Raw genomic sequence first — 25878 nt, forward strand, 5'->3', positions numbered from 1 at the left:
TCCATATAACTCTAGAGAGAATCATTTTAGAAAGATTTTCGATGTCTATTCCGTCACACTGCCACTTAGTGTTGGGTCAATTTACATGTTTGTGTGAGTGGCTATGCCTTTCATATGTTATCATCGTTGCCAATGATCTTGTATTCATGTGATCGAAAATCTTTCGTGAATCTATCAAATATCAGTGACCTTGTAAGTAATAGTTTTGGTATGATCATACCGAAAGTAGATGTTTGGTGCCAATAACATGAATACTGTGGATGCATGTTGAGGGCTTTGATACGCAGGGGATAATGAACTCATGGGCTTAACTCAGGGTCAAGTGCTGAGAATCCTCACAAATTAGGCACGAAGACCCCTTACAAAGGGCGTGCCTCTTCTATTTCTTTTTTTCAGTCCAAGTGCCATTTTTGTTAATTATTTTAATAAAACCCCTCTTTGCAGGAGGATGAATTGTTGTGTGGAGGACTATTTTAGAATGATATATAATTGGAGGACATGCATGACTAATGTTTAATAGGTAATGTTTAACAACAATACCTTCAAAGAACTTTCATAAAGACTCATACATGTTTCTCAATTGTAGCAATCAAGTCCAATAAAAATCCACATCCTAACGAAATGGAATGTTAGAGCACTCCGTTAAAGCATTTGACAAGTTGTGGTGGTGTTCATGTCAGGTAAGACAAACAGAAAACTAACATAAATTAATCTCACGTAGTTAAATTGAGGGTATTGATTAACGATAATTGAAGTTCAAATTTATTGTCCCGTCACTTCGGCCTGTGTGAGCTTTAGTGCAAAATGGAATGGTGTGGAAGACCTCTCTATTTCACACAACCGCGCACACAATTTGAACTCAGATCGTGACTACATGAAAGATAGAATGTGTAATAAACACCACTCATCTAAGAATTGTTTGTATTGGACTGGAGCGCTAATATAAGGACTTGTTTTATTGATTACTTATTAGAAGTACAGGGACTAAACTAAAACATTTAAGTCTTTGACTGCTAAAATTTGATTTTACCGACTTCTGGTCTGATTTCACATCTGGTAAGAAATCCCCAATAAAGCAGTTTGATGTCTTCCTGCCTGTTCTCCATCCCATGCAACAAAACATACCATGAATTTCCTTCTGTTCATCCCGTATTGGCAACCAGATTTACTGACTACACAGACAAGACACCTGGAAATGTTATAAAGCTAATTTGACAGCGCGTCTAAAAGACATCAAAAAAATAGAACCTGAAAAGATGATGCAGAAAAATAATCTGCTCAAACCAAACCCCTTCCTCAAATGCAACAATTTTATACAGTCTGCTGTGTACATCAGCAAAGCTAAATTTTCTTTTATCTTTTTTCCCTATAATTCAATGCAAATGAACCAGAAGCTGTGCTGTTTTACAAGGGGGTAATTACACCAAACTATGAATGTGATTTACAATTTAAAAAATAACAAAATGAAATTTGCACATCCTAACAACAATTATGGTTATAATAATGTTACATGCTCATGGCTCTTGATGAAAGCTCTGATTCACCCTCCTGCAACTCTCCCTCAGCCAGTTCAACATTATCCTGTAAACAAGTAAAGCCAGGCCATATAATTACCAAACTCACTCTAGAACACCAGTGCTGCAAAATCAGATCAAGGGCCCAAAACAACTAGATTAAACTGGGTCATCAGTCTCTGTTTAAATTTCTTCTTAGTAAATCACATAAACACCCAATGGATCTTAAACCATGATCTCCCCTCCATCTCATTCTTGTAAGAGTCATTTGAGCCAGAACTCATTGGCACATCAATCTGTATTTATAGAAATCATCTTTTTTTGATAGATTATAGAAATCATCTAGTGTTCTATGGCAGGTTTTTTCCACCAAAAGTAACAGGTCATAGGTTTGAGTCTAGAAATCAACATCTCCAAAAATAAAAAAGGATGTAAGGTTGCCTACCGATCACTAATCCCAAACGCCACAGAAGTGAGGTGTTTGTGCTCTGGGTACGACCTTTATCTATTGTTCTATGGGCAAGGATGTACTCTTAGGGAAACCAAGTGATCTAACAAGTGATAATCAGAAGCTGTTCCTAAAAAACAACTTAGATAATCATGTGTTCATGCAAAGGTATGGATTATCACACCTTTGATATTGATTAGAAGAAAGAATCCTAGAATCTCAGACAAATGCAAAGGTGGGAACAGGTCCCTGCATAATTACATATGAATTCATACCGCTGAATTTTTCAACTTGGTTTCAGCTAGGTAACCCTCCAATGCACCTTCTCCACGAAGAATTTTCCCTCCGCATCCAGGCGCATTTGCTGTGCCCACTGACTCCTCATCAACCACAACAGCATCTATTCTATCATTTCCTATCTTAACATCTGGAATCTGAAACATACAAGCATTCATATGATTTCATGGTAATCAAGGTCCTCAGCCTCAGCAAGAGCAAAGCAATCAACAACTGCATACCTCATACATGGCTTCGGTTAGAATGCTTTCCAGTAAGGACCTTAAGCCCCTGGCACCAGTATTCTTAGCCATTGCTTTTTTAGCAATCAGTCTCAGTGCCTTCTCTGTATAATGTAGCTTCACCTGTAATTAGGAGAAAGTTCATGTGTTTGACATAAAAAGGCCACACTCAAATTCAGTTACATGCTTAGAGAGAGAGAGAGAGCATAACAAAACATGCATAGGCAAAATGCTTACATTGTTCATGCTGAACAATTTCTTGTACTGCTTACCAAGAGCATTTTTTGGTTCCGTGAGAACCTGCAGAACAACAATAAAAAAGAAATTTAGTAGATATTCCAAAAATGAGGAATACACTGTCCGTTTATTGAAACAATGGCAGCTATTCATCAAAAAAAAAAAAAAAACTATGGCAGTGGCCTGCCCATCTCCATTTAAACTTTAAACAAGCAAAAGCCAGAACATATGATAAAAAGATCAATTTAAATTGAGGAATGGGGCTAAAAAGATCAATTTCTCATCATTGGCCCCAAAATTGATAACATATGATAATAAAAGAAATGCAGCTTTTCCAATTCACAGATACAATTTAAGTCCAGAACATCACATCTCTAACAAACACTAATAATCCTCTTTATTACAACAACCAAGGCTTAGTCCCAAAATTTTGGAGTCGGCTATGGGTCCTCAACAAAATAATTACTATAGTTATGACATAAAATTTGGTGTCAGATATAATGTTCATTTAGAGTTCAGACTTAATTCATTAGGCTGGAATGAATAGCCAAATAGAGAGAAATATGTTCCAAATATTCACAAGCACCCAATATCATTCACTATTTCAAATATGTGAACAATTTCAACATCATTCACAAACATATACATTATAATGAAATGAAAGATGATTTACATTGATTTTCAAATGATTAGCATGCATTACTTCTCCCTAATGGCCTATTTGGTTGGGTGAAAAGGGGAGAGAAAAGGGGGGAGGGGGGTGTTTGGTTGGGGTGATTTTTTTTGGGGGGTGGGGGAATTTTCTCCCTGGGTCCACCACTTTTCTACACCCCCCCCCCCCCCCAAAAAAAAAAAAAAAGATAGAAAATGTGGGGGAAAGAGGGGACTTTCGGTAATTACCATTCTACCCCCACTATTTAGTTATACCCCAACTCTAGTTTTTTTCCGTAATAAAATACATTTAAAAAAAAAAATAATAATAGGGGCATGAGAGTAAATATATACAATCTACTTTTTCTATCCTCTCACTTATCTCCTCAAACAAACGAGTTTTTTAATACCTCCACTTTCCAATCTCCCAACCAAACTCCTTGAGAGAAAAATAAAATCTATTCTATCCTCCCACTTTTCCATTCCCCAACCAAACGGAATATAAGACTTTGAATAAATAAAAGCCCACCTAGGAAAGAACACAGAGTATGAGTTCCAACCATTCAATTACATGGCTTAAAAATCCAAGCAAAACCATAATAAAGTATAATGCAGAATTACCTGAACAAGTTGGTCCTCAGTTAAAGCTGACAAACTAACTAAAATTGGAAAACGGCCAATAAATTCTGGTATGAGACCATATGCAATAAGATCAGCACTTTCAACCTGAAGGTGCAAAAAAAAAAAAAAACTTTCATTCTTATGAGTACATGAACTTCATAATAGACAAGCCAAAAATTCTAAATATATAAATGGAAATACGAACTTTAAATTCCCATGTCAATGACTTTAAAGGGTCTTATTTCTCACCGACTCGAGTAAGGATGATGTCACAACAGCATCAGTAACTACACCAGTTCTCATATTTGCACGAACAGGTGCTCCAAAACCGATTGAAGAATCTTGACGCCTGCTTAGTGTTATGAATAATTTCATAGTCAAGAATGCTCTTAAAAACTATAAGAACGAGAGAGAGAGAGAGATAATTGGTTGATTAATTTTGCAACAGAAAACTTGAAGGAATCACCTCTCTGAAATGGTTTTTTCAAGATCAACAAAAGCTCCACCACATATAAAAAGGATATCTTTTGTATCTATCTGCAATCATATACAAGAATGTAAGATGATATTACCAAAGCAATAGCTAACCTAAAAAATTGGTAATATTCACTCACATAAGTGCAAACTAGGGGCTCATTTGGTACACCGTAGTGGTAGTAATTGCATGGGAATAGGAATCATTATTACAAGGCATACGAGAAGATGGAATAGAGTAACTATTACCATTCAATTGTTTGGTGACAACATTGGAATACAACCTTGGATTTGTATTCCACAATTTGGTACAACATGATGAGATGGTGAAATGAAATCATATTTAAGTCAAATTTCCTATAATACACCTATTTATAAACTTTTTTGATATATGAGTAATGAAATTTTATCAAACCTAAAAAAAAGTCACCCTATACAGTCAATATACAATCTGGGACCAATACAATCAAACACACAAATTACAAACATCCATCAAATCACAAACTAAAAATATAGAATGACATCCTACAACTGACATCCAATCCAATAAATTTCTGAAAAAAAATTTCAGATATAGTAATGAACTTTCAGAATCCTCAAAGCTCCGGTTATTTCTCTATTGCCAAATGCACCACATCAAACAATTTGGAACAACCATCAAAACAACACCATTGCGATAACGCCCAAACTTTCCTTACCAACAAGCTAGCAGATCAACAACAGCCTTCAACATCACCCATTGGATTCTAAACAAGACGAATACCATAGTCTACAACCAAATGTGCCCTAGGCATAGTCCACAGACACAACCAAACAATAGAATAGATATTTCTTAAGAATAGTCAGTGTTTATTATAGTATACCAAATGTGGCCTAGGCATTTCTGAGGAGAACAGAAGACAAACGCAGAGAGATTTGTTTCTGGTAAGAAAAAGTCATTTAAGATGACTCCTTTCTTTCATCGTAAGGAAGAGGCTTATCCTACATATTGCCTTAACTATTTCTCAAGGAAAATGCATGATATGACTAACCCTAACAAAAAGCTGGAAAAAAAACAAGTGCTCCTTCACTGGTTCCATAAAACAAAACTGAGGCCCCTTGTAAACAGGTAGTGTACTAGGGAGCCACAATATTTAAAGACATTGCATAAGTCTAGGAAGTCCTCCACGGAAGAAAAAGAGTGCCTACTTGGCAGCCATCCAATCGTTCATTGATTATGCAGCCATTTATGTCAATCTAGTATTTTTGGCAGTGACTTATACCTTTTACCCATCGTCAACTACATGAGCTATTCGCACACCAATATTGAAAGTATAATATCCTAGTAGTTGGCTGGCTTTGGCACTGGCATGAAAGCTAAAAGCAGTGATACATGGAAAATTGCAAATGCACCCTGCCACCATATACCAAAAAAAAAAAAAAAACCTGAGAGAGAGAGAACATACCTAGAATCAATTAGACTGTAACACATACATATATTATAATTTTTTATCGGTAAATTAAACATGCACCCAATGAATGCTACACCATGCTCTTACAAAGGAAGAAGGTTGCATTTGAGCTTGTACTCATTGGATTTTTTTTTTTTTTTTTTTCTTTTTTAAGAAAAAGTAACCAAAAGGAATTAACAATCTATAGATTTTGCTTCAGTAGAACCTAGATTCTAATTAGGTAATGCAAGAATGATCACTACCATAAGAAATATATGTAACAGATAACATAATTTATGAGAAGGCAGAAAAGGACATATTTAGGCCTCGTATACCTGTATGTTATCACCCCTTGGATGCTTCCTTGCTCCCTTCTCAGGAACATTAACTATCTAGACAAGAAGAAATTATTCTACTGTTAGAATAATAACAAACATAATGCTAACAATTACATAACAAGTAAATAATATATAAAAATAAAAAATTATTATGAACAAAGAGACAAATAAAAAGGAATGCAGAAATTCCTTCTACAAACATTAACATATAAGCTGAAACAAAATTTATATAATATATACTTATAAAAAAAAACAAAAACAAAATTTATATAATATTAAGTTTAAATTATGAGGGAACCTGTAATGCAAATAAATAATAATAATAATAATAATAATAATAATAATAATAATATAATCATTGCAAGTATATAGCAGGGATGTGACTACAAGAGAGGCTCATGAAAGAGAAAGCTTACAGACCAAAGTTTCAACAACAGGATTCACATTTGAAAGGGGCCCATGTCACGCCTCGACTCATCACAGGCATGATATTGTCCGCTTCAAGTTGCCCCTTATGGTTTTAAAGTGCCTCATACCAATTAGAATCCAAGGCCTCCATATAAGGTGCAGGACATTCCCCCTACCTAGGCAAAGTGGGACTCAATTGGGATTTGGTTTTCCCTCACCTCACACCACTTAATAGGTCTTTTGGACTTTGGGTCCCCACACCGCACCTAGGATCATGGTTGTCAAAGACTCAAAATCGCAATATAAATCGTAGGATCACACGATTTTACGATCTCGCCTCACCAATACGTTTAGAATCGCACTAGGATCGTAAAAATGGTAGGATTATATGTAGGATCGTATAGGATTGTAGGATCATATGGGATCCTACTAATTCTACCGATCCTAACAAAACATCAGTTTTTGGTTTTTTTTTTTTTTTTTTTTTTTTTTTTTTTTTTTTAAGAATAAATTTTTGGTTTTGATAAAGCTTTAAGGGTTGTTATTTTTCAATGTTGTGATGGTATGGCTTTTTATTTTTATTTTTTATAAAATTATGTTAACCTAAGCAAATATTTTCTAATTTTTAGTTCACTTGTAATAAAAATGAAGGAATACTTCATCATTTCTAAATGAAGAATTTATATTAGTTTTGCTACATTTTAAGTTATAATGTTGTTAAATTTGTTTGATCAATATACTAATTTGTGTTATAATATTACTAAAATGTTTTTCTTATATATAATTTTATTAGTATGCTTGTATTTGTATATTGATTGATTGATTTTTTTGAGCATGCTCTGTAATTGTTGTTGAGTGATATAACTTGAATAATTGAGAGTATACAAATATACTCTCCTGTCTTTTTAGTTCTTTTTTCCTTTGTTCACTACCGTGAACCCTTTGTGTTTTTCTTGCTACTCTTTTATTAATAATATTCTCTTCTTATACAAATATACAATGTCTACATAGATGATAAAATGGTTGATGATGATTAGGACGGTAGTCATAAGAACCCTATAATGAGAATAATTAAATGTTCACTTCACCTTAATATTAATCTTACTTTTGGATTTCATATTTTAGTTAGCTAGTTTCCATTTGATAACTTATTTTGGATTTTAAACTTAGAACTTAAAACTTGGAAAATATTTCCATATTGTTGATAAATATTTTGGTATTTGGTTGCTAATTAAACATTTATTGAACTTTTTAGATACATTGGGTCAAAATGTAAATATATTTGCTTCGTTAGAATAGACGTAGCGATGTAAGACATGCAAATTACATCATATAATGCAAAAAAAAAAAAATTTATAGATAAATTCACAATTTACGTGGTTATTCAACATACAAAGTCATTATCAATGTGTTTTTTGCTTTAAATATGAAAATATGAAAATATGTAGGATCTTACGATCTACGATCCAATCCTACGATCCACGATCCCACCTTACCTCTTACGATCCTATGTAAGATCTCGATTTTAACAACCTTGCCTGAGATCCTTAATCATCTAGCATAGTTAATAAAAATCTTATTTTAAGTGTCTTTACATCATGCATGCACCTTATTTGATACACTCAATACTTCTATCGGCACCTCCTTCCCTTGCCAGAGCAAGGTGGAGCATTATGTTGTAGCCTCATAAGTTCGAACTTGGGTATGCAACTATGCATCTATTCAATTGGGTTTTAGAGCCACCAAGCAGGGATCCACCCTTGCCATTTCCTACATTAAGGTGAAGATTATCTAAAGAAAGAAGAGAGGAGGGGGGGGGGGGGGTGGTGAAGTAACTAGACTTTAATGCCCAAGAAAAGCGAGGAGAGACCTCTATCCCCTGTTATTTGTCCACCTTAGAAAAATCCAACTTTTAAAGGAAATTTTAATTAATGCATCGTCTTGAAATAAAAAATTTATTAGTTCCCAAACTTACCCTTCTTAACTTAAACCAGTGTTGTTAAAAGCGCGCTTTAAGCATGCTTAAGCTCAAAGCTCAAAGCCCCAAGGCTCCAGCGCTTTTTGGCGCTTTTTTATATTTTTCAAAAAAATAAATCAAAACTGAAATAAAACTTTAGGATCTTGACATTATTGATATAAACCATTGATTTGACATGTTTTTAGTGTAACTTACTTATCAAAAAAAGATATTTTGAGTGTAACTTGTCCTAAAAGGCTAAAACCCAACCCACAACCTCCCAATTCTTCCCTATTTTTTTTTCTCTTGATTTTTCTCCTTGAAACAGTAACCCACCCAGCTTCTTCTTCTTATTCTATTTTTTCCTTTTTGGATATCTGCTTGGTACCAATTACCATGTTGCTATGTTCTCGTATTCTTAGCTCATTCATGGAAAAAAAAAAAAGTACGATATAACATATTTGTGGTAATTGTTTAGTTACTTTAGTGATTGATGTTGAACATAGCAAACTAATTCCTATAGAGCTACAAGTGATTAAATTATTAACTAATATTACTAATTAGTCATAGGGAATTATGGATATTGGAGATTTAAGAAAGGATATTACATAGAAGTACTCATATCTAGCTTATCCAAAAAAATAAAATGACTTGAAGTTAAAATTGCAAAAGTAGGGCTTATCTAAATGTTATATGAATTATATAAAATTTTTTATTTCAATTTCTATGATAATTTGATCATTTGATTGTTGCATTTCTCATTAATAATTATTTTTAAATTTATTAAATTTTTTTTTTTTAAATGCGCACTTCGCGCCTAGGCCCCAAGAGGTCTTTGTGCTTAAGTGTGCCCCTCGCTTTTACCAACACTGACTTAAACACAAATAAATTGAATAAAAAAGGATCACTGACTTTTCAAAGTGAACAATATTTGGGACATCCCAAAATAGAATGGTGGACAAACGAAACCGAACAAATGGGGGACTCTTTTTTTATGCAAATATACCAAAATAAACCTGCACGTATAAATTTAAATCTCTAAAACCCCAATGACCTTGATTTAGTTTGGAATTTGGATTGCTTATTAATATTTATTTAACTTCATTTAGAAATTATTTGAAATTTCCTTTTATAGCTAATTATATGAATAATTTTACTAATTTACACATTGATGATTACATATTTAAGGGGGATAGGGCCAAGGGTGGGATCTTTGTTTCTTGCAAGAAAGGGATGTGCACAATAAACTTGGCAAGGATTTTTTAAAGTATTACACATGCACCCAGTGGATCTTGAACCCACAACCTCAACATCCACTCTTCATTGCAAGAATAGAAGGTGTTATTTAAGCTAGAACTCAATGGAATTTAACTTGGCAGGGATGAGGACAAGAGATGGGGTTCCCAGCCCTCCCCCTCCGTGTTGCCAAACCCAATCCTAAGGATTTAGATGATCTTTCATCTTTGGGTATAATTCTGTTACTGGCCACTATATATGGTCTTTTGCTATGTCTTACAACCCTAAGGTCTTAATTCTGTAGTTTCAACATTACAGTCCTCATCCTATACTATTTGGAGCAGCTAGGACCACCTTCAATTTGAGAGGAAGGAATCTACATAATTTTCAGCAGCTATATTTGATAAATTTGATAGCAATAATGGGAGAGGGGGGTTTTGAACCCTGGACATCTCCATTGGAAACACCAAGAGATGCCAGTTGAGCTGCAAAACTCTAGGCAGAATTTTCAGCAGCTATGCAATCCTATTTGCAGTTAGCATGATGAAAACCTAACCAGGAATGCTGACTTGGGATTCAGACCTAGCACATCATCATTTTATTCCCTTTTTTTTTTTTATAAGTTCCATTTTAATATTTCAAATTAAGTCTCTATGGTTACATATGTAACCGTTAATATACTCATCAAAAGATCTTTATTCCAAATTAATTGAACTTAAACACTCTTTTTACTCTAATGGTGGGTTTCTTCTGCTATTGGAATAGAGTAATAACTCTTCTGCTGTTAGGCATTTATGTGAGCAACCAGATCATCATCTTTATCAAGAAGATTTTCAAGACCTTTTTGCACTTCAACTTTCCAACAAAATAATTATGCCAAACTATAGCAGCATCACCATCACCAACAAGATATATCTAGCCGCAATCAGTTGCATAACTAAGACCCATTTGAAAAGTAAAAATTCTCAACTGGGAAAAGTATAAGAGGCACTTTCTAAGCACGCAACATGGTTTGAAAACCAACTCTCCTCTAGAAAATCATCAAATTCATGCCTTGTCCCTTTCATCCCAAAAGTACACATTAAACTGTCTCAACCAAATATTTCTCCAACCATCTATCACTACTCTCCAGATAGGACTCTAAATTTCCAATTAGTAGCTTCCAACCACATAAAGCCACGAATTTCTGATGTAGAGTTACTCTCTAATGAATTTTTTTATAAACTCAAACTGCTTTACCAGGTTCTTAATCTCCCATCCCCCATAGAGCATTATCCCTTCTAAATAAAGATACTTTTTGGTTCATTTCAAACAAGAGTCTTCTCTACCTAACACCTCTTCCAAGGAACCCCTTCAGATATACTCTGTCCACGATGTGTTACTTGCTAGCCTCTCTCAAAAGGTTCAGATAACTACAAGGAATTCTATTACTATACCATTAACTTCTTCCTCACATACTACTTATCAAAAAAAAACTTCTTCCTCACATACTTTCATAAGCATCACAAGAGGGATGCTTGATACTGTGCATACAGTTTGAGAAACCTATAGGGCCAAAAATGCATACTAGATTGCACTATATGACATTATGACATTTATAGGTGATTCTCATGTGTTGATGATTCTAAAGGTCACTGAAAGGAATGCATAAACTAGAAAAGCCAGAACCAGAACAGTTCAAAAGTTCACCCAAAAAGATTTATCTTTAATAAGTGCCAAGAGCCTTATAGTTTAACCAATTGGCACTTCCTGGTGTTTCCAACAGAAATATCCAAGATTCATATACCGCTCCCCCGGCTAATTTATTTTTAAAAAATAAATAAGTAAAAAAGATTTATCTTTAACAAGTAACATAATAGATAAAGAATGCAGTGTAGAACCAATTGACTCACAGTTCCTTCCAGCATTTTCAATAGTGCCTGTTGGACACCCTCACCAGAAACATCTCTGCTAATGTTTAAGCTCTCAGCCTAAAAAATGACAAACAAGTGAGAATAATTCAGACATAAAAGTATCTTAAATTAAATTATTGTGAACCAAAAAAGTCACAAAACCTTCTTAGTTATCTTGTCAACTTCATCAATATAGACCATTCCTTGTTGAGCTGCTTGTACATTGAACTCAGCTGCCTAAATGCCAAAGGACAAGCATGACAATATTAGTCCACTGATAATAATAAACAAGCACAAGCTGAACAGCTAAAGATGCTGCATTTTGATATTGAATTTTACAAAATAAATATTAAGCTTAAATATAAGATGAAATTGGAGCAAAAGTAAATTGAAATTCACAAACACACTCAAAAAATAAAATAAAAAAAAAGGGACCCAGTCGAAAGGTACTGAAGATGTTATACAAATAAAAGGGGGAAAAGGGAGGAACACTTATAGCATTCAAAATTAAGAAAAACAGAGCAAAAAGCTGCAGTAACGTTAGTATGAGCAAAGGTTTTCTTTTTTCTTTTTTCTTTTTTTTTTGAGGGGGTGGAACTTTTTGAAGGTGGCTAAAACAGTAATTATCACCACACCAGATTACGGTAAAAATACCCTTCTGCTTAAAATGATTGTATTCAGATTGTTGGATTTACTTCCTGCACTTTTTCTCTTTTAAACTTAATATCTCATATTTCACAACTCAACTTGGTATCAGAGCTTACCAATCCAACCCTAGAATGCACGAGAACATCTTTACTTCCCTTCTCCTACTCTTCCAATATCTTTACCTTGCTTCCCAACCTATAAATCCTTTGCAGAATTATCGGCAATTTCTAGATAGATGTGTTGTTTCTTATTAGCTCTCTACTACATCCTCTCTGTCTGATGTCCCTACTCCATCCTCCTCTCTTACGGACACTAATGATTTGGCTAGGGGCCAGCTCCTCTCCCGTTTTAGTGTCTCATGTTGTTTTCTCCTGTTTTTAAACAGGTAAATGACACGTGGCATCTACAAAATCTAATGGTAAGATATAAGGCCACATCACAACATCATTTATTTCCATTTTACCAGCACTCTTCAGCAATAAATACACTGTTCACACCCCACTGCACTTGACAGTGGATGATAAGGACCCGTCAGAAATCATGCCAGAAATATCACCGGATCTGAGAATCCATAAACATAAACAGAGCCTCAAGAGAGGGAGAGAACCCATAAGCACAAACAAAGAAAAAATTATATTGAATACAAAAATAAAGAAACAAAAGGGAGAAAATCCATTTCATTTCAATTCAAACCAGACCCATGACAAAAACCCACGGTAGAAATGGCAAGAGAGAGCTCAGTATCAAACTACCAAGTCTGAAATCAACCAAATCCCAACAAAAAAGATGAACAAACCAACAAGTGCAGATCCGAAGCAGTTAAGCACACACAACCACAACTAGCATTTAGCATTTAGCAGTTAGCTCACACATAAAAATACACAAGAAGCCTTTGTTGTCCTTCCGCGATTTCTCAGCCCATTCTTTCCCCCTCTCTTGCAACTCTGTTTGTGATAGTCTCTTAGATTCGGTGTAGTGGTGTTTGGCATGTGAGTAGTGGGTTACTGCTGAAGAGTGGAGTAAAAGAGAAATAAATGATAATTTGATGTGGCCTTGTTTTTACCTTTAGATTTTATAGACGCCATATGTCGTTCATCTGTTTAAAAACAGGAGAAAACATGAGACACTAAACTGGAGAGGAGCCGGATCCATTTGGCTATTTCTTTATGATGAGATAAATGTACTTGTACTCAACATCCTATTACTCTTTTTTTTTTCCAATAATCATGTTTCACTTTGTCTTTATTTCTTTGCTTGTACCATGTCCTCTATTTATATTTCCTCATCTTTGAGCAGGCTTTGTCTTCATCTTGATGGAAACTTGCCATGGGTGAGAAAATGAGTTGCTCTTCACAAGAATCGAACCTCGGAGCTCACTACTCTTCCACCAGGGAACCAAACAATAGGATATCATTGGGTTTACACTGTTAATTACCTCCTTGATGGTTTTGGTGAGCACTTTAACGCATTATTGGTAACAAAACGGTTTACACAGACATATGGTGTTGAATATCCAGAGTCCTTATCTCTTATTGATACTTCTGTGGACTACTATTAAACTTAATGGACAGCAAGGTGATTTGTTTCCCGATGTCAGTCAATACTAAGGGTTGATTGGGAAATTGATTTAACTTACTGCAACTGGTCCTAATATTACTTATACAATTGGTGAGGTTAGCATATGAATGCTCATCTTCAACCTCACTATGAAGCTATTTGTCATATCTTGCATAATCTGAAAGGTGCTCTTGGGTGAGGATTGTTATACAAGCCTTATACTTCTTTATATGTGACAAGTTTTAGTAATGCTGATTGGGCTAGTAGTCATTTTGATAGGCGGTCCACCATTGGCCATTTTACCTTTGTTGGTTCTTGTTACTTCCACTAGAATTGTCTAGAACACAATCCAAATCCTATCTTCAAAAGAAGCCTAATTCTTCCTAAAAATATTTTATTAAGGTGAGAACCTTCAAAACCAAGCTCATGCATCTCCTCTTCTCAGCCTTCTAAGATGAGAACTTTCAAATCCATCTCCCACTAGAATAAATAGAACAAATCAAGTTCCTATTTTCAAAATATGCCTATTCCTACCTGAAAATTCTGAACAAACTGTAAACTTTTCAAACCGAAGTACAACCAAACTAAACAGTAGGAACTCATAGAACCCAGAGCATATCACAGGTTACTTAAAATGTAACATTAAGCACCCACTTTTTTTTATGAGCCAATATTAAAACATACCATGGAGGCACAACCCAAGTGCACAAGCAATATCCAATAGAAAGATACCTCACACCAAATATAATCTTCTTCTTTTTTAGTTAAGCAATAACTAATAATACCTCATACCAAATATCAGCCAAAGGATTGACCTACAAAAATCATGCAGCTGAGCAAATTCAGAATTCCACAAGTTATCCCAAGACATGTTGTTAAATGGCAAGTCGGAGGTCATGCATTATGTGGTGAGAACAACCCACTGTGTAGCGATTATGGTGGGTATCCTTATGTGCAACTCCAAAGGCTAGGAAGTGCATCGGCAACAGAGACTGAGGATAGGTCTAGTGAAATTTTATTCTACATTATGATCACACAACCCATATAGACTGGGAACACTCCCTTTCATGTCAGCAGAACAAAAGGAAAGAATCTATAGCCCCAAGCCAAAAAATTTTAATCTCAGCTTTAAAAAAGTTTGAAAAAATATTTTTCCCTTTAGAAATTTGACACAAAGTCTTCACACACAGAAAATATTCATCTCAAGTAACAAGGCAATATCCTCAAGTACCTCCCCTCTTAATAAACTAAATAGATTCTAATTGTTATGCAATCAAACTATTGTAAAGATCATGAGATGTTTGCAGAACTCCAAGAACAAGAAAATGCTCACAATATATGATTCCAAATTGATTAAAAAAGAATGTCAGTTTGAAATCTGAAGATGCAAAACATGAAGCATACCGCAAGCAACTTATACAAGATTGATTCAACATCTTCTCCCACATAACCTGCCTGCGAAAATTTAAAAGAAAGAAAAAAAAAGGTCAGCATTTGCATGCTATAGTTTTTTTATTTTGAAAAATATTGCATCCTATAGTTGAATGGTAATAAATAAAAAGTAAATGAATAATTCCACACCCCAAAAGAATGTAGCCAGTTGCCAGAGAAAATAATTAACGTAATAACAGAGTATGTGTATGCCATCTACTAGTATGCGAAATTTCCTATTCCAATGAAATTCCCATAGCAATTAGTAATAGATAACATGCATGAATAATTACTATTGCTGAAAGAAAATAATTATAAAAAACTGAAAGGAAACATAAAAGTACAAACACAGCCTTGACCTGATGCTAATTTTTAAAGCTTGTTAGTCCATCATTCCATGTTTGCATGTTAATCAATAATTAGAATCAATACATCAATGAGAAATAGGCCTACCTGTGTTAATGTTGTTGCATCAGCAATGACAAAGGGCACATTCACAAATCGAGCTAATGTCTTTGCAAGCAATGTCTTCCCTGTTTTTACAATATGTAAGTTAGAAATGCAGTTTGATCACGCAGATATAAATAAATCTTGTGTAGGCCGCCAATGGTTTTCAGTTGATGTCACAGAAGAACATTGCTCAGTTATAATCAAACCTGAACCAGTTGGGCCCATCAAAAGCACATTGCTCTTTTCTAGTTCCACATTATCGTCATCATCTATTTTGTCTGGAATTCCTGATTCTGCTCCTGACCTAGTATTAAAATCCAATGTTTCCATTCTATTAGATCAACCCAAAACAACTATAAAAGTCTATAAAAACATTCTGCCAGTGCCGGAAAAGGTGTTCCCATTCAAAAGAGAGAACAAAAATCAGAATGAATTCCAGATTATATGTATATCATAAAAAAAATAAAAATAAAAATAAAAACTAACCCTTTTTGAAGGGATGCATGATATATTCTTTTATAGTGATTATATACAGCAACAGCAAGAACCTGCAGTATAAACATAAAGCATCCATAGAATAAGTTTCAGAGAAAGTAAAAATAAGATTTTAGAAAAAAGAATTGAATTGGTTAAATGTGCATTGTTAGTCTATTCCAGAGAAATACTGAGGATAAAGTATAAAGAAGTAATGAAAGTGTCCTGAACTGCACCTAAATGTTGATGTACGCTGAATATAAGAGATAGAAGAGTTTGTTACGTGCATGTGCTGCAACAACAACAAAAGTGTTGTCTGAGTTGTGTTGGAGTGTGTATGTTCAAGTGTTGAGGAAAATGAATGGGCGTAATTAACAAATTAAGGAAGTGGGAAATGTGATAGTAACGGCAAGAAAACAAAGCATGATGATGAAGAAGAAGAAGAGATTGAGACCTTTTTGGCTCTGTGTTGACCAATAACAAACTTGTCGAGGCCCTGACAGATCTGCTTGGGCGTGGGCAAATCCTTGCCTAAATTGGACCCTCCCCATCCACTGCTCTCTCCTCCTTCTCCTCCACCTCCTCCTCCATTATCTGCACCGCCGGGACCACCAGTTTTAGGACCAGGGCCAGCTGCCCGAATTACATTAACCCCGGGGGCAAAAGGGGGTCCGGGAGGAGTATGGACAGCCAAGCCATTAGGGGGAGGGTCTCCATTGCCACCGGAAGTAGCATAGGAGTAGGATCTTAAAGTGTCCCAAAAGGAGGATCTATCTCTAACAACCCTATTGTTATTGTTATTATTAGAATTCCTATTATTATTATTAATAAAGTCGTCATCTCCACCAGCACCGCCTTTAGCATTATTGTTGTTGTTGTTCCTGGTGGATGGTCTAGTCCCAATCTCAACGAAGCTGCCCTGAAGAGGAGACATCCCGTAGGGGCGGAAGTAGTATGCAGTTTTGCAATTAGGGCAAAGATTCACAGCTCCAGCTCCAGCTCCAGCTCCGGTCTTGAATTTGGGATCTTCATGATGATCATTATCCGGCGGCGGAGGAGGAGGAGGAGGGGAAATCAAATTGTGTCGATTAGAGAAAGAAAAGGAGAAAAGAAGATCCATGTGGTTGTAACAACGGGGGCAATTGGCCTCAGCACGAATCCTGCGGATTTTATGGTCGGAGGAGGAGGAGGAGGAAGAGGAAGAACCACCGTGGTCCCACTTGTAACGCTCTTGTACTCCGATGAAGGACTCACGCCGGCCAATTGGGACTTGAAGGAGGGTCGAGATTCCCGATGCTTGAGTCCATCTCTCTGACCCTGACCCTGACCCTGACCCCGACGACCTTATCAACATCACTTGCTTCACCTTCTTGTTCCACGATGATGATCTCAACAACATTCCAGACATAATTTTACAAACACAAAATACAATCAATTGCTGTAATAAATAATAATTAAAAGCTGCGAATACGTATGTATTGTATTGTATTATTCTATCGAGCTGCCTATTTGGATAAGGTAATACAAACAACAAGTGTTTATTATAGTGGTGAAATAGAGTCTACAGCAAGAGAAAGAGAAATAGAGAGAGTGGTGGAAAAAGCATTGAGAGGAGAGGAGAGGAGAGGAGAGGATTGAGAAGGTAGTAATAAGAAGATAAAGCTGCGACTGAGTTGCGATGGGTTTCTATTCTTAAGGAAGGTAGTTTTTTTTTTGTATTTTTTAAGAAACAAAGGAAACAAAACTTGACCAAAACATTAATGGATACTTCAGTTACGGTCATACGTATGGTACTTCAGTATTTTTGTGTTTTAAAATAATGCACTTTGCTTCTTTACCAGTCTTACCACCAACTACTAATTTCCTCACTTCAAATCAAACAAAATTAAAATTAAAATTAAAATACCCACGACGAGTCACCACTACTTCCATTAGATCCCCCGTCACATGCTTATTCAAATAGAGGTTTTTAATCAGTGGTATTTCATCCATGACACGCTTCCATTTTATAAATTTTCTCCCTCCATTTATAATATTATTTCCACCTTTACTGTTTCAATACTTTCGAATGAAGAAGATGCTACTTTCTTTTCATATTTATTTCTACACCTAAAGAGACTCTCTCATATGCCCTTTTTTTTTAATAGGACTCTCTCATGTGCTTAATACTACACTTGGCCCTATCAGACTAGGAGAGCACTCTTTATCTTTAGGATTCAATCGTGTCTGAATATGTTGCTTTCCTTCACCTAATTTCTAACTTCTGTTCCTTATCAAAACAATTTTTTTTATCCATATTATATTTTTCCCACAATAGTCATAAGACCTTGGGCAAGAGAATATCTTATCTCTTAAAAATACAAGTAGCCACACTTTTTTTTTTTTTTTTTTTATCGTAGGTGAATAATGAGAAATGGAGAAGGTGAAGTTCGAACCACAAATATAACAAAAAAATGTCAATATAAAAAACTACAAAATAGTTCCTGTTTAACTATGTTCACAAGTTTTTAACTTTTAGTTTTTATGTAAAAAATTTAAAAATCTCACATTTTCAAAATACAAGTATATTTTAACATGATCTTAGCAAAAAATTAACCAAGTTAATTCCAAACACTTGCATAACTTAGTAAACATAGCTTTTAAGACTAATTGTATAGCTTTTAGAAGCTGAAACACGCTTTTTGAAATCAAAAAAAAATAAAATGTACGTTTGGTAAGTTTTTAAAAGTTGCTTTTTTTTTTTTTAAGCTGCATTTTCATTTGTGGCATTTTCATTTGTGAAGAAAAAGCCCAAATCGCGAAAAGCAGCAAGGAGCTTTGTTGCAAAAAAAGCGCTGAAGCACGTTTCATGTTACCATTGGAAGTTGCACAAATTTCCCAAATTGCCCACTAGTTTTTCTTAAAAACTCAATTTTATCCCTTTGTTTACAACACAATTTTACAAAGGAACCCAATAATGAAATTAGAACCAAAAAACAAAACAAAACAAAACTGATCTGACCCATTTCTACCACATGTCGTTGGCAGTGGGGAAGAGATCAAGTAGTGGTGGGGAGGAAGACAGGTAGTGGTGAAGGTAGAGCAGATCAGCAGATGATGGAGGCGATTTTCCTCCCTTGGCGATTTCCCCCTCTCTCTATTTTCATTTGATGAGAATCAATTGGTGTGGTTGTGTGTGACCTTTAAGTTTGTGTGTTTTGATGGGATAGAGGGAAAGAAACTTGCAGATGAAGTGCTAAGAGAAAAGGGCGAAAGGAAGAAAGAAAATAAAATAAAAAATAAAAAAGGAAAGAGGAAGAAAGAGGGCTCTCAATAATGTTATGGAGTTTGGAGGAAATAGTAGGGAAAAAAGAGGAAAGAAGGGAAAAAAAAATAGTAAGGATACATGTGTGGAGGAGGAAAAAAAAAAGGGAAAAAGAAGGAAATATGGTACGTGTGTGGAGGAGAAAAAAGAGGGGAAAAAAAGGAAAGAAAAAAAAAAAAAAAGGAAATGCTATCACATTATTTTCATAATACTTTCATAATAAATCTTAAGTGGTAGGTTATTATTAACTAATATTGATAAGAAAAAAATAACTTTTTTAGAAAGAGAAAAAAAATAATTTTAATAATACGTTCAAATTAAAATCAATATCAATTTATCACAAATGATTTTTTGTGAAAATATTGTAAAAATATTATGAATGTAGTTTTTAGAAATGAATGAAGAAAAATTGATTTAAGTATTATGAAATAGTTGATTTTAAGTGTGAAATAAATTCATTTATATATATATATATATATATATATATATTGTCATTTTTGATAATTTACCACTCAAACAAAAAATTTTGGTAATTTACCACACATACTGCACGTTTCAAAAATCTCAGTTTCCTACTGCACATTTTAAAACCACCGGCTTTTTAAAAAAGCACAATATCAAAATGCTGTCTAAACTCACCCTTAATGGAACACAAAACAGAGTAGTAGAAGGAAGCAGTTATAAAACAGCGAATTAAGTGCACTCTCTTGAGAACCAACACCAACGCCAAAACCAAAACCAAGTCTTGAACTTGAACTTGAAGTCCATGTCCAACGTCAACCTAAACCAACTTGTCTTATCTGTACTTGCAAAATGCAATCACCTCAACCATCTGAAGCAACTCCAAGCCTTTCTGTTCGCTCTAGGCCATTCCCAAACCCAGTTCTATGCCTTTAAGCTCGTCCGTTTCTGCGCTCTCTCTCTCGTCAACCTTCCTTACGCTCGCTTTATCTTCGACCATCTCCACTCTCCCAATGTCTATCTCTATACTGCCATGATTACCGCCTATGCGTCTCACCATCACCACTCCGCTTTTCTCTTGTACCGCCAAATGCTTCGTCTGCGACACCCTTCCCCCAACCATTTTATCTATCCACACGTCCTCAAATCTTGTCCTCACCTTTCCTATTCTCATGCCACTAAAATGGTGCATACCCAGATTTCAAAATCCGGTTTTCTTCGATACCCGGTTGTGGAAACGGCTCTTCTTGATTCTTACTCTAAGTTTTCTTCGGGCATCGCAAGTGCCAGACAGGTGTTTGATGAAATGTCCGACAGAAATGTTGTCTCCTGGACTGCTATGATTTCTGCCTGCACCAGACTTGGGGACATTGATTGCGCTATATCATTGTTTGAAAATATGCCGGATAGAGATGTTCCTGCTTGGAATGCTCTTATTGCAGGGTGTGCCCAAAACGGGTTCTTCTCTGAGGCAATTTCACTTTTCAGAAGAATGATCAATCTTGTACTGAAGGAGCAGCATAGTCATCATGGTAATAGGCCGAATCAGGTTACAATTGTTTGTGCACTCTCGGCTTGTGGCAACACTGGCATGCTCCAGCTTGGTAAATGGATACATGGTTACATCTATAAAAATAGTATCAATTATGATACTTTTATTTCAAACGCTCTAATAGATATGTATGGGAAATGTGGGAACTTGAAAGAAGCAAGAAGGATCTTTGACATGACTTTGAACAAAAGCTTAACCTCATGGAATTCCATGATCAATTCTTTTGCTCTCCATGGCCAAAGCGAGAGTGCAATCACCGTGTTTGAGGAGATGATGCAATGTGAAGGTGATGTCAAACCAGATGAGGTTACATTTGTTGGCTTGTTGAATGCTTGTACTCATGGAGGACTGGTTGAAAAAGGCTTTTCTTATTTTGAGTTGATGACTCGGGATTATAAAATTGAGCCCCAAATTCAACATTATGGGTGCTTGATAGACCTTCTTGGTCGAGCAGGTAGATTTGAAGAAGCCATGGAAGTTGTGAGGGAAATGAGTATGGAACCTGATGAGGTTGTTTGGGGTTCTTTGCTTAATGGCTGTAAGATTCATGGCCGTACAGATTTGGCAGAATTTGTAGTCCAGAAATTGATTGAGATTGATCCAAATAATGGTGGTTATGGTATAATGCTAGCCAATATATATGGGGAGTTGGGGAAGTGGGATGAGGTCCGGAAGGTGAGGAAGATCTTGAAGGACCAGAATGCCTATAAAACTCCAGGTTGCAGTTGGATTGAGGTCGATAACCAAGTTTATCAGTTTTATTCCGTTGATAAATCACATCACAGAACAGAGGAGATATACAAAATCTTGGAAAGTCTGCTTGGTTTTATTAGTTTGAAGTGAAGAAAGGCGAGTCTTCTCTCTTTTATTGCTTCTTTCTTTTACAAAGAAGAGGAGTTGAAAGTGGGAGAAAGAAAATTATTGTTATTTAAAGTGCAAGGAAGCTGCAAAAGCAAATTTTCCAATTCTGGTAAGAATTTCAACTTTTCTTCTTGTTTGTAAAAAATATTTTGATAGATCATTTTTGTTTTGTTGATTGGATTCTCTACTTCATTTAGAAAAGGGAATTATTGGAGTTTGTTGGTGATGTTTTCCTCTTTTTTAATCCATTTCAAGGGTCATCAAAACCCCAGCGTGCTTTTAGTACTTTTTTATTTTTTTGAGCTTCAGTGTTGTTGGATTCCTTTTTGTTGTCACTTAAGTCTTTAGTTCTAGCAAAGCTGGGCTAGCTTCAGGTTCTTTCCAACAAGCTAATCTTGCTGTTCATATCTTATTTGTTCTCCCTTCCAAAATAGGCTGAAAAATCAGGGGTTGAAAGATGCAAGTTGAATTTGGTTTCATTGGAGTTGAGTGCATTTTTTACATTTTGGGGAGAATATAAGGAAAATAGGTTTCAGTATACGGCAAACAGGTAATATCCATGGCTGCACTGAAGAGTTCCACCACAGCTCTAAGTTGCATATGCCAATGCCTCCCATTGATGTAAGTTCCCCAGCCTCACCTCCTTATCTACATGCATGGTTTCTGCATGATTTTTCCTTATATTATTATTTATTACATGTTTGTCCTTGTATTTGCTCCTACTCTCTGCATCTGATGAACATAATATATTCCATGACTTATTTTTCTCAGTGAAGTTACATTCATAAAGATGCAAAAGGGGCTACCGAAGCATGTGTTTATGATTCTTATGATAAATCAAATATTTGCATGCTATATTAGGTATATAAAAACATTTGATTGTGGATGTTAAGAACTGACTGATCACCATTTACGGTTATCACATTCTTATGCACTTACAGGTAAGAAATATTTACCAAAGGAATAAACTGAGAAATTAGAGAGATAAACTGACTCCTCTCTCTCTCTCTCTCAAGATTCCACATTCACTTTTCCATTGTGGGTTAGATTTTATATGAAGTCCTGATGGAGCCAATCAAGAGTCAGTTGCAGTATCTAGTCTAAATCTCAAGGCATCAAAGTTTGAAAGAATGAAATTTGAAGGTTCAAAGTTTGGAATACAAGTTTTGAAGAAACTTCGAGTGCCACTAAGAGATTTCTCCATATATGTCCAAATTAGGATATGATGCAGTGGAATGTGGTCATATAATTCATTTCTTGGGGAAAGACTTTCTATCATTTGCAGTAAATTTTTCTTGATGTATATTATTGTTCAGTAGGAAGAGGAAAGGTGCTTTGATGGGATCAGATGTTCAAATAAGTAGGTTCGTTTCTTTTGTTGCTAGAAGTACAGAGTTAGGTCATATGGACCCTTTCAACTAAGCAGTAGAACCACGCTCTTAGATGCCCTAAGAAATCATTCCAAAAGAAGTGATAGAAAGATCAGAGTGAGGAATAAGTGGAAGTAATTTGATTCTGCCATTCATAACTAATATAAAGGGCCCTGAGAGTAAAATCTCCAAAGAGAAATTATTTTTGTCCATGAACTAAACACTTTAGTCAGCTTCTTATTATTGAAGCATTATTCTGATAGAATTAAGGTTGAAAAACAAGAAATAATTTGCTTTCTAAATTGCAGGGCCGGAATAGCACCAAGGATGATTGTCCATAGTGGCCCTTATAACTTTTGGTCACCTGCAGAATTGTTCTGATATTTGAGCATAATGGGCATTATACTTGTTGGAAAAATTGATCTTCTGATCGTTGAGCGTGACTAATAGTATGCTTGTTGCATACCCATCCCATGGCTTTATCATATGCTCTGCATTATATGACATGCTCCACAAACTTTAATGGTGAGACTTACCACAGTTTTTACTGAGCCGCAATTTCCACATAATTTGTGAGCAAAGAAATATAGGCATCACGTTTAACTTCTATTAGGGGGAAGTGTCTGCCTATCACGACGAAATGTTCTGCTGTAGGATTGTATCTATTAACTAGAGCACAGTTATAAGTATTGTCTGTTGAGTACTCGCAAGAAGTGCTAGTTGCAAAATATCACATGTATATCTTATGTAAACAAAATTTGGACATTCATTATATTCTCCAAAACTGAATTGATGCTCCCGTCCTCTCTTTGCTAGTTCATCTGCCATTGTGACGTGAAAGGATGCTCCATTCTTGAGAACTATTAAAATAAGTTACTAATGTTGCATCAGCACAATTGCAAGGAAAAATAATGTCCTTATTGTATTAAAAGGTTAGAGCATAATATAGCCAGCAAACTCGCAAATAACTTATTATTAACAAATGTCCAGCAATTACAAAAATTGAACACATTTTTGAGTATTTTAAACAACATTACACATTTTTTCACCTAACACATATATCAAAAACACCCAAACAATATTATTCAAACTCTTCCACCAAACACCACATGATAGATTTTTTTTAATTTAAATAACTATAAAACCTAAACTATATTATAAATTAAACAATGTTCCAAACATATTTCATTTCTTAAGTGTTTGAAACCTTACCCAACTTATAATATAATTTGGGTTTTATAGTTTTTTTTTAGAAAAATTCCCACCTGATCCATTCGGATTTTCCATTCCTTGGAGTTGATGCAAGTGGAGTTGTGTTAATAGATAGTTCGTATATTTATAGGGACAAAATGTAATGGGGTAGAGGCTACTTTTGATTTTTTTTTTTTATTCCCTTGTAACTTGGAAGATGCTATACAAGTATACTCAGCGCCCAAGTGTTGTGATACCAAGACTTGGAGGGATAGAATCAGAGAAATGTGAGGAAATTTTAAGATTAACCAAAAGAGATTACATTATCCATCGACGTACAAAGGCCGTACCAGTGACAACAAAACAACAAAGTTGAAGTGAAACCAAATTTATTAACTCACTCAAAAGGACAAACATAGGCAGTAGGCACACTTAAAAAACTCAGAAGTACTCAGAAGGTGAAAGGTTTAAAGCTCCTGCTTGGCCTCACTCTTGAGCTTGGCAGGTTCAGGTTCTTCTCCGGCTGCGATGCTAACAACCTTGGGACCCTTAATCTTGTCAGGGGACAACTTGTCAAATGCCAAAGTGAGCACCCCATTCTCCAACTTCGCCTTGATGGAATCCAAATCCACATTGTCAGGCAACTTGAACTGTCTCCAAAACTTGCCATAGGATCTCTCCACACGGTGCCAATGATCTCCTTTCTTCTCCTCTTCCCTCTTCCTCTCTCCGCTCACTCTCAGCACGCGATTCTCCTCCACCTCGATCTTCAGCTCATCCTTACTCAACCCAGGCACATCCATCTTGATAACGTGACCTTCTGGTGTCTCTTTCCAGTCTACCTTGGAGAGTGCCATGACATTGTCAATGTCATCTTTCTCCAGCCCATATGGAATTTGTTCCAACACTCGGAAAGGGTCTGCCCAGATATCACCCAACAAACTCCCTGGACGATCTATGAATGGTAGCAAAGATCCATTGGAGAACCCAACAAGACAGAGTACGAGAAATATAGGGAGGACAAGTTGTTGCACTTGAGCTCTCATTTTCAACTCTTATATACTAGACTAGTAGATTGGATATATCGTGTTTTTGTTTATATGTCACGTATATAGTGCTTTCTTTGGAAGGACTAGTTATGGAGATTTTGGTAAGTTGAAGAAGGCTGATGATGATAATGATATGTATTATGAGCGTGGCAGCTGTGTCCTACATATGGAGAGGGAGGGGATGCCAATGGCTATTTATATGGGGAAAGGAAGGGACAAAGCAATATACGTGGCGGGGTCTACGTTGTTATTGGAAATCCTATGTGGATGTTTGAGGAGAGGATTGGAGAAGTTTGGAGAAGGGAA

General features: G+C 35.6%; 3 protein-coding genes across 4 annotated transcripts; 1 reads left to right on the top strand and 2 right to left on the bottom strand.

Moving 5' to 3' along the window:
* Positions 1-1226: 1226 nt before the first annotated feature.
* Positions 1227-18016, bottom strand: LOC115959679 (CLP protease regulatory subunit CLPX1, mitochondrial). The gene is made up of 15 exons (XM_031078177.1): positions 16739-18016; positions 16297-16358; positions 16017-16114; positions 15814-15893; positions 15334-15384; positions 11887-11961; positions 11725-11802; positions 6229-6285; positions 4456-4526; positions 4239-4338; positions 3990-4094; positions 2718-2780; positions 2481-2603; positions 2238-2396; positions 1227-1581 (listed from the first exon to the last, which is right to left on the bottom strand). Exons 1-15 carry the CDS (start codon positions 17690-17692, stop codon positions 1507-1509), a joined length of 2151 nt encoding a protein of 716 aa, XP_030934037.1. The 5' UTR covers positions 17693-18016; the 3' UTR covers positions 1227-1506.
* A 2224-nt stretch (positions 18017-20240) lies between these two features.
* On the top strand, positions 20241-23251 carry LOC115962306 (pentatricopeptide repeat-containing protein At1g33350). 2 transcript variants are annotated; one of them, XM_031081216.1, is made up of 3 exons: positions 20241-22071; positions 22397-22583; positions 22904-23251. In XM_031081216.1, exon 1 carries the CDS (start codon positions 20355-20357, stop codon positions 21942-21944), a length of 1590 nt encoding a protein of 529 aa, XP_030937076.1. In that variant the 5' UTR covers positions 20241-20354; the 3' UTR covers positions 21945-22071; positions 22397-22583; positions 22904-23251. The 2 variants fall into 2 exon arrangements, with proteins under 2 accessions (XP_030937076.1, XP_030937075.1); XM_031081215.1 differs by having other exon boundaries at positions 22397-23251.
* Positions 23252-24806: 1555 nt separating this feature from the next.
* Positions 24807-25878, bottom strand: LOC115962179 (22.0 kDa class IV heat shock protein). Its single transcript, XM_031081070.1, has one exon. It carries the CDS (start codon positions 25567-25569, stop codon positions 24991-24993), a length of 579 nt encoding a protein of 192 aa, XP_030936930.1. The 5' UTR covers positions 25570-25878; the 3' UTR covers positions 24807-24990.

The sequence above is a fragment of the Quercus lobata genome, chromosome 9 (assembly GCF_001633185.2).
Source record: "Quercus lobata isolate SW786 chromosome 9, ValleyOak3.0 Primary Assembly, whole genome shotgun sequence".
NCBI classification, from domain to species: domain Eukaryota; kingdom Viridiplantae; phylum Streptophyta; class Magnoliopsida; order Fagales; family Fagaceae; genus Quercus; species Quercus lobata.

Excerpts from the sequence above, each read along its gene's own strand:
- LOC115962179 (XM_031081070.1), bottom strand. The coding sequence starts at position 25,569 with ATGAGAGCTCAAGTGCAACAACTTGTCCTCCCTATATTTCTCGTACTC.
- LOC115962306 (XM_031081215.1), top strand. The coding sequence starts at position 20,355 with ATGTCCAACGTCAACCTAAACCAACTTGTCTTATCTGTACTTGCAAAA.
- LOC115959679 (XM_031078177.1), bottom strand. The coding sequence starts at position 17,692 with ATGTCTGGAATGTTGTTGAGATCATCATCGTGGAACAAGAAGGTGAAG. Across the intron at positions 4,527-6,228 it reads CAAGGGGTGATAACATACAG|ATAGATACAAAAGATATCCT; the intron begins GTATACGAGGCC and ends ATATGATTGCAG. Across the intron at positions 1,582-2,237 it reads CCAAGTTGAAAAATTCAGCG|GATAATGTTGAACTGGCTGA; the intron begins GTATGAATTCAT and ends ACTTGTTTACAG.